This window comes from Meles meles, chromosome 6 (genome assembly GCF_922984935.1).
Source record: "Meles meles chromosome 6, mMelMel3.1 paternal haplotype, whole genome shotgun sequence".
NCBI lineage: Eukaryota > Metazoa > Chordata > Mammalia > Carnivora > Mustelidae > Meles > Meles meles.
Genome location: NC_060071.1, coordinates 140,150,109 through 140,158,624, shown reverse-complemented (window position 1 = coordinate 140,158,624; position 8,516 = coordinate 140,150,109). Strand labels below are relative to the sequence as shown.

The 8,516-nt window shown below is 45.0% G+C and overlaps 1 protein-coding gene across 1 annotated transcript; it reads right to left on the bottom strand.

Annotated features, from left to right (window-relative positions):
• Positions 1-5,966: 5,966 nt before the first annotated feature.
• ADAM20 (ADAM metallopeptidase domain 20) lies at positions 5,967-8,279 on the bottom strand. Its single transcript, XM_046010357.1, has one exon. The coding sequence runs from the start codon at positions 8,163-8,165 to the stop codon at positions 5,967-5,969; it is 2,199 nt and encodes a 732-aa protein (XP_045866313.1). The 5' UTR covers positions 8,166-8,279.
• Positions 8,280-8,516: the final 237 nt, after the last annotated feature.

The window sequence follows — 8,516 nt, the reverse complement described above, 5'->3', positions numbered from 1 at the left end:
ATCACTAGCCATCAAGGAGATTCAAATTAAAACCACATTGAGATACCACTTTACACCAGTTAGAATGGCCAAAATTAGCAAGACAGGAAACAACGTGTGTTGGAAAGGATGTGGAGAAAGGGGAACCCTCTTATGCTGTTGGTGGGAATGCAAGTTGGTGCAGCCACTTTGGAGAACAGTGTGGATGGAGATTCCTCAAGAAATTAAAAATAGAGCTTCCCTATGACCCTGCAATTGCACTACTGGGTATTTACCCCAAAGATACAGATATAGTGAAAAGAAGGGCCATCTGTACCTCAGTGTTCATAGCAGCAATGGCTACAGTCGCCAAACTGTGGAAAGAACCAAGATGCCCTTCAACGGACGAATGGATAAGGAAGATGTGGTCCATATACACAATGGAATATTATGCCTCCATCAGAAAGGATGAATACCCAACTTTTGTAGCAACATGGACGGGACTGGAAGAGATTATGCTGAGTGAAATAAGTCCAGCAGAGAGAGTCAAGTATCATATGGTTTCACTTATTTGTGGAGCATAACAAAGAACATGGAGGACATGGGGAGATGGAGAGGAGAAGGGAGTTGAGGGAAACCGGAAGGGGAGATGAACCATGAGAGACTAGGGACTCTGAAAAACAACCTGAGGGTTTTGAAGGGGCGGGGGGTGGGAGGTTGGGGGAACCAGGTGGTGGGTGATAGGGAGGGCACGTATTGCATGGAGCACTGGGTGTGCTGCAAAAACGATGAATACTGTTACACTGAAAATAAATAAATAAATAAATAAATAAATAAATAAATAAAATTTTTTTAAAAAGTGGGCAGAAGGCCTCTTTTGATTTTAGAGGCAACATATTCCTCATTCAAGTGTTACTCTAGTCCATTTACCAAGTGACCTGAGAAGCTGCTAGTTTTAAGTAGGGCCCAGAAGAAAAGCCTCTGCCATAAGTCCATGCTACTATGCAAGTTGCTCTGTAACTTGGGCCTTATGATCCAGCAGATCCGATGGTGCTTGAGGTGTCAGTGTCAGATAAAGATGCTGTTTGGAGCCTTTGACAGGTCCCTAGAGATGAATTGCAAGGCAGGCTTTTAAGATTTGGGGGCAAGGCTCTGCCTTCACCTTCAGATAACTACTTTTCCTTTGAGAAACAGCTCAGCTCTTGGCCTGTTACTGGGCCTGAGTAGAGACCGAATGCTTACTTGTGGTTCACCAAATTACCATGTGACCTGAGCTGACTGTCATGAACTGGGTGATCTCCGACACACGAACCCACAAAGTGGGCTTGCACACCGACACTCCATCAAATAGAAATGATATATACGAGATCAGACCTGAGCAGGCCCTGAAGTAAGTTACATGAAGTGGCCCAAATGTCCAAAGTCCCCACTCTTGCTCTACTGTCTTCTCTTTCTCTCACCTGCACATATAGCTTCAAGGGGAATTCCCTGTGATCAGGTGACAGAGGATGAGAAGACGCGGGCCTGGTTTCCAGATGGTTCTGCATGATATGCAGGCAAAGCTGGTGTGGTCGGCTGTGGCCCTGCAGCCCCTCTCTGGGACAGCCCTGAAGGCAGTGGAGAAGAGAAATCCTACCAGTGGGCAGGACTTTGGGCAGTGCACCTGAGTTCTCACTTTGCTTGTAAGGAGAAATGGCCAAATGAGGAATTTCATAACAATTCATGGGCTGTGGATGCATGGTCAGGGACTTAGAAGGAACGTGATTCAGAAATTAGTGACGAATTTGGGAAAGAGGTATGTGGATAGACCTCTCTGAATGAAACATGAACATATTTGTGTCCCATGTGAATGCTCCGAGGTAACTGAAAGGTTACCTCAGAAGAGGATTTTAATAACAGATAAAATAAGTACAACTGGGGGCGCCTGGGTGGCTCAGTGGGTTAAAGCCTCTGCCTTCAGCTCAGGTCATGATCCCAGGGTCCTGGGATCGAGCCCCGCATCGGGCTCTCTGCACAGCGGGGAGCCTGCTTCCTCCTCTGTCTCTGCCTGCCTCTCTGCCTACTTGTCTGTCAAATAAGTAAATAAAATCTTTAAAAAAAAAAAGTACAACTGAATATTACTAAGCCATCAGAGAGAGTGAAATCTTGCCATTTGCAATGATGTGGATGGAACTAGAGGGTGTTAAGCTAAGTGAAATAAGTCAGTCACAGAAAGACAAATAACATGTGATTTCATTCATATGTGGAATTTAGGAAACAGAACAAATGAACATAGGGGAAGGGAAGGAAAAATAAAATAAGACAAAAACTGAGAAGGAGGCAAACCATAAGAGACTCTCAACTCTTGGAAACAAACAAGGTTGCTGGAGAGGAGGTGGATGGGGCATGGTGTAATTGGGCAATGGACACTGAGGACGGCACTTGATGTAATGAACACTAGGTGTTATATGTAATTACCTCTGAAACTAATAATACAGTATATGTTAAATAAATTGAATTTAAATTAAAAAAATTAAGTGGATAAAATGACCCATTCTGTAGATACCAGTCAGCCTCTTTCCCCAACCCCTAATCATGACCCAAAGTGCTCATCAACAAAGTAGCTATGGTTAGAGGGTGGCAGTTAACACTTGGGATCAGCAACACAGACTTCTCCTCACCAAGGATGACCAGGCTACAGCTACCACTAATTGCCCAGTGTGCAGTGGCAGAGACCAACACCAATCATCAGTATGACACCATTCTCTGGGGTAATCAGCCAGCTACCTTCATGTTAGAAGGTGATTCATGACATTGGACTATTTCCAACATGGAAGGGGCAACATTTTATCCTTACTGGAGTAGACAATTTGGAAACAGATTTTCCTTCCCTGTATATAATAACTCCTGCCATCCAGGTACTTACAGAATGCCTTATTCACCATCACTGTAGTCCACACAGCACTGCTTCTGATCAAGGAACTCACTTCACAGCAAAAGAAGTGTGGCAGTGGGCCTATGGTCATGGAATTCACTAGTGTTCCCATGCTCCCCACCATCTTGAAGCCGTTGTCTTAATAGAATGGGGGGCGCAGCCTTTTCAAGACTGATACAGTGTCAGCTAGGTAGCAATACCTTGCAGGGCTGGAGGAAGGCCCTCCAGAGGCTGTACATGCCCTGAATTGGTATCCAATATATGATGCTGTTTCTCCCACAGACAAGATTCATGGATCCAGGAATCAAGAGGTAGAAATAGGAGTGGCACCACTCACTATTAACCCTAATGATGCACTAGCAAAATTTTTGCTTCCTGTTCCTATGACCTCATGCTTTGCTGCCTAGAGGTCTTAGTCCCAGAGGGAGGAATACTTCTACCAAGAGACAAACAACGATTCCATTGACTGGAAGCTAAGATTGCCACCTGGCCACTTTGGGCTCCTCACACCTTTGAACTGACAACTGAAGGAGTTATGGTAATGGCTGGGGTGATTGATCCTGATCACTAAAGGGAAACTGAACTACTGCTTCACAGCAAGGAAGGCAGAGTAAAAAGGTAGAGAAGAGTATCTGGAATATAGGCGATCCCTTAGTGTGTCTCTCTGTGCTACCATGCCCTCTGACTAAGGTGAGTGGAAAACTGTAACAACCCAATCCAGACAGGACTACTGATGGCCCAGAATATTTAGGAAGGAAGTTTTGGGTCACACCACCAGATAAAGAACTATGATCATATGAAGTACTTGCTGAAGGCAAAGGGAATCGAGTGGATAGTAGAAGATGGCTACAGACACTAGCTGCAATCAGATGACCAGGTATAGATACAAGAGCTGCAAGTAACATGGCTACTTCCTCTTTATTTCATTATTAATAAATTTGTATTCATATTTCCTATTGTCTTCTTTCCATTTGCCTCTTTCTTTCGTTATTCCCTAATCATGTGGCATGGGATAATTGAATTTATATCATAGTACTTGGGTATTGTTAACTTCACATCATAGTATTTAAGTTATAGGATATCAAGAGGAGTAAAAATCACTCAAGGGATTTACATCTTCTTCTGGGGAAGGGATAAATACGTAAATGCCATATCTTCTTGGTTCTGTTTCTCTGGGGAGCCCTAATACAGATACCATTCTGGGATGGATTGTATGCACTGAACCAGAAATCTTTTCTTGGGTCTGGGAACAAGGACTGGAAGCCGGAGTAGCACCACATACCATTATTCCCTCTGACCCACTGGGGTGGTCTGTGCTTCCTGTCCCCTTCAACTCTGCATGTTCTGGTCCCCAAGGGGTCACATTTTCACCAGGGGACAGAGCTAGACTCCCCATGGAATTATAAGCTAAAGCTGTCAGCTGGATATTTTGGGTTCGTATGTCCTTTCATCAATAGCAAGAAGAGGTGTCACAGTCTTGGCAGGTATAACTGAGCCTAATCATTGAGAAGAGGTAGGTATGCTTTTATATCATGGAGATGCAGGAATATGTGTGGAACCCAGGTGATCTCCTTCAGTGTTTCGTGGTATTCTCTAGCCCCATTTGGACTGTAAATAGATAATTCAGCAATCCCAGCCTGAGAATTGAGACTAAACACTCAGGTTTATTGCATTGGAGACAAGGACCTGAGTAATGTCACAGGGTTATCATGCAAAGCCAGCAGAATGCTAGCTAAAGGTGAGGGATACTACAATGGATAATGGATAAGAGAGAAAATAAGTATCAATTTCAGCCCCAATGCTAAACACAGAATTAGGAACTGTGCTTCAGCTCACTAACCTCCCTCTTATAAGGTACCCTACAGGCAGAGATGCCTGTTAGAATCCTGGATGAGCTGTTCCCAGAACAAAAATGGAAAAGCAGATCAGAGCAGTGCAAAGACTAGACTGTGGAATATCCAAATAGGTCACTTTGATTCTTCTTCAAGGAAAGTTTGCTGAGCAGCTCTAAGGATTAGAATCAGCAGAGAGCTGTCCAGATGTCAGTTCTTTGAGATAGCCTTAGTTACAGAGAAGTGTGGCCAACCATGTGCCATTCCCAGGGCACACCAGATACAGAGAATGAGCAAGGGACAGCATGAAGACCAGGCCATTTTGGCCCAATTCAAGACAAATCTTTCAGGCAATATTCACTCCAGAGCTTGCTGCTAGGTTGGACAAGGCTGAAATGCAGTACCATTTCTTTCCTGCACAACTGACTTCCTCACCTTTTCACAGTGGTTGGTCCCTACCAAAATCTTACACTCTAAACTCTAACTCAGTGGTGCTTCTGGAGAACTCACACTATCACAATGAAATAACTACTGAAAGCACTTGGTAGCCCCAGGGCAAGGGGAACACAGGAAAGAAGGTGGGTTTATCAGAGTGCTGGTGACTCAAGCAGCAGAGACCAAGACTTATAAGAAGCACAAGTGACCGGCTGCTGGACAGAACTCAGAGGAGGGACCTGTTCATCTCAGAGCTGTAAGTGAGACCTCCGAGAGTGTCAGTGACCAATCAGTGCTGGTACTTCTCAGTTAGAATGAAGGGGCTTCTAAAAGGCCAACAGAATTGGAGTCCAAATCTAACCATGGCTACCAGGGCGCATGGCCCCAGCCAAAATGACAGTGAGAGTAACTTAGAGCACAGGAAAGTAAACTCCCTTCTCTCCCGTCCATCATGCTAGGTTACTTCTCTTGCCCCCTTTAGGCACAGTTACCCTGAAGAGAACAGGAAAACAGAAATGGGGTCAGCAGCAGCACATCCTGGAGGACAAAGGAGGGAGGAGCTTTAGAACCAGCAGATATCAGCTTAAAGAAAAAAAAAAAAGTCTCTCTGCTGTGCTTTGCCCAGAAAATAAAGAGACAAACTCCAAAAAAAAAAAAATGAAGTTTTAATATGGCTTATAACAATGAAGAGTAAGAAAGTACACGCTAGAAATCCCTTGGTGTGGTATTAATGTTTATGCTCCTGATAGGAAGAATCCTTAAATTTTTCCTTAAACAGTCAGACATTCCCTAATGTTTCACTACCATTAAAACAACTAGGGATTTGTTTAATGAGGCAGGGGACTTAGCATTCCTCTTCTTTCCTCCCCCCTCTTTTTTTCTTCCTTACAAAGCACAAGAAAGCAAAATAAAACAAAAGCAGTAAAAGGAATAAGCCACAGTGATGACAGGTAACCCAACTTGGCCTTTGCTTCTGGCAATACCAGGCGTTTCCCAGGAGCTGGCCCGCTGTCAAGACTGCCTCCATGGCCTGCGTGCTCGCAGTAGGGAGGCGCCCATCCAAGGTGGCAGTGGCAATGGTCTTTATTATTGCAGACCCCGCGCATGTGGCACGTCTCATTGGTCTGGCAGTCTCGTGATGGGTGGGTCATGTTGACACACTTCTTGTGGACGCAGATCTTTTCTGGACCACACACTGCGCCGTCTTGCACTTGGCCAATATCAGGTATGGACATCCCTAAGTGATAATCAGTGCCCCAGCAAGTGGTGTCGTTGAAGTGAAGCTGATGCACTGTAGAATGTTGTACCAGGTTAGGAATCGCTCGCACGTTTTCACACTGCACTCTTCCACAGAGAATATCAGGGGCCTCACATTTTACGTATATTAGGTCCGTGATACCACAGTGACCAAATCGATTTCCTTGGGTGTTGATTTCTTTGTAGCAACTCTGAGATGCACTCCTTGCATCTTGGCCAAAAATCTCCCTGCACTGTTTGTCATGGTTATTACATCTTCCCTTGTAGCAGTAGGCATCGTCGCCACAGGGAATCCCGTCCTGCAAATATACATCTTCTGGGCATTGATGAAATGTCCCATTGCACCACTCTGGAAGGTCACATTCACCAATCTGATGTCTGCACAAAGTCCCTGATGGCATGTACTTGCAGTCTTTGCAACAAATTCCAAAAGTACAAGTAGCTCCAGGTTTCAGAGTGCAGTTTAACAGACAGCAGGGATCATTTACACACTGGCGTACGGTCCCACAATCACACTCCTCTTCTTCTTCGATCACCAGGTTCCCACAGTACTGTACCCTAAAGATATTCCCTGGATATGGAGGTGAGTGAATACATAATCCACGAGTGAGAGTATTGTCCCAATACTGGGCATAACTACAATTGCTGAACCGAGTTGTCACCTTCTGGCTGGGATACATTATGCACCACTGAAGCCCACACACGCATTCCTCCGTATCATGAAACATACCCAGATTATGACCAAGTTCATGGGTCACAGTAAGTGCAAAATAATACAGACTGTCTCCTAAAAAAACATCAACTCCACTGTTAAAATGACGGTGGCATATTCCTCTGACGTAGGCAACTCCAAGCTTTATGCCAAAATATTTTCGTATGAAAAGATGGGCAGTATCATAGTGTAGTCGGGCATCAAGATTGAAATACTTCCAAACAGAAAAGTCCTCCACAAGCTGATCAAGGTTATTGGTGGCAACTGGGTTTCTTTCAGTCCAGATTTCAATCCCGGTCAAAATTACATCAACCTCCAAAGGGTAATATAAGGCCCCTATTATATTGACAATATCAAATACTTCACGCTGTACTACTGTTACATTACTTCTGTAGTAAAGGAATCGAAGATGGTCCACAACTACGACCAGCTCGAGAAACCGTAAGTGGGTCCACCAGCCCGTGTAAGAAATTTGCATCAGAGTAGAATTAGATGATGCCCTCAACTGCAAGTGGCGTGCTACTTCCTCTTCTGTTAACCCACATCGCATAGGTGGGACTTGCGCATCATCACTCTCTATCTTATACACCAGGTGTTCAAATGTGGCAGATAACCTCATTGGCTCAATTTCATAAGCAAGGTCATTAATCTGCAGCATTCCTCGGAAACCTCCAGAACAGGTACTGAGGGCAACCAGGGACTCGGGGATTCCTTCCACATAACCGTGATAGTAGCAGTCATCAGGAACAAAAGGCTGATCCTGGAGAAGGGCATGCTGGTCCGTGTAGGTGAATACTGGCAAGTGTTTGGAAACCAAGAGCTTCTTGACCCTCATGTGGACAATGTATCTCCGGCCCCCAAACTGCAGGCTGTAGGAGAGCCAGCCTGGACCTTTTATACCCCTGCCCCTGCCGGTCACCTTCAAGGGGATCACCAATTCTGGGGACAAGTGCTGGGAGGTCCTCACCTGAGAGTGGCCAGAAATGAACAGAGACATTCCTCCCCAGAGTAGCAGAAGAGCGACTCTGACGTACACCAGGGCCTCACCCACTGCCATTATGGAGCTGTCATTATGGAGCCATCTGTCCGGGGCAGAAGAGGGCAGGGTGTGAAGCACTGCTGGTCTGGCTCCTCCCTCTGAGCGGCTTAGTGTGCAGAGCTGACTTTTATGGATCTGTGTCCTGGAAGAGGTGGGCCATCAGAGCTGTAGTGCTGAAAGTGAAAATTTAAAAAAAGCTAGGATGGGGTTGGTGGGGTAGGGAGAGTGAGAGAATGACAAGAAGGTGAGCTAAAAGTGATTCTTCACTTGGAATGTGGCTGGAATTAATAAAATTCCCGAGACTGCCATATAAATATACACATATATTTATACACACACACACACACATACACACACGTGTGTATATAT

Bases quoted from the DNA above. Each gene is read 5' to 3' on its own strand.
- ADAM20 (XM_046010357.1), bottom strand. From the start codon at position 8,165: ATGGCAGTGGGTGAGGCCCTGGTGTACGTCAGAGTCGCTCTTCTGCTA.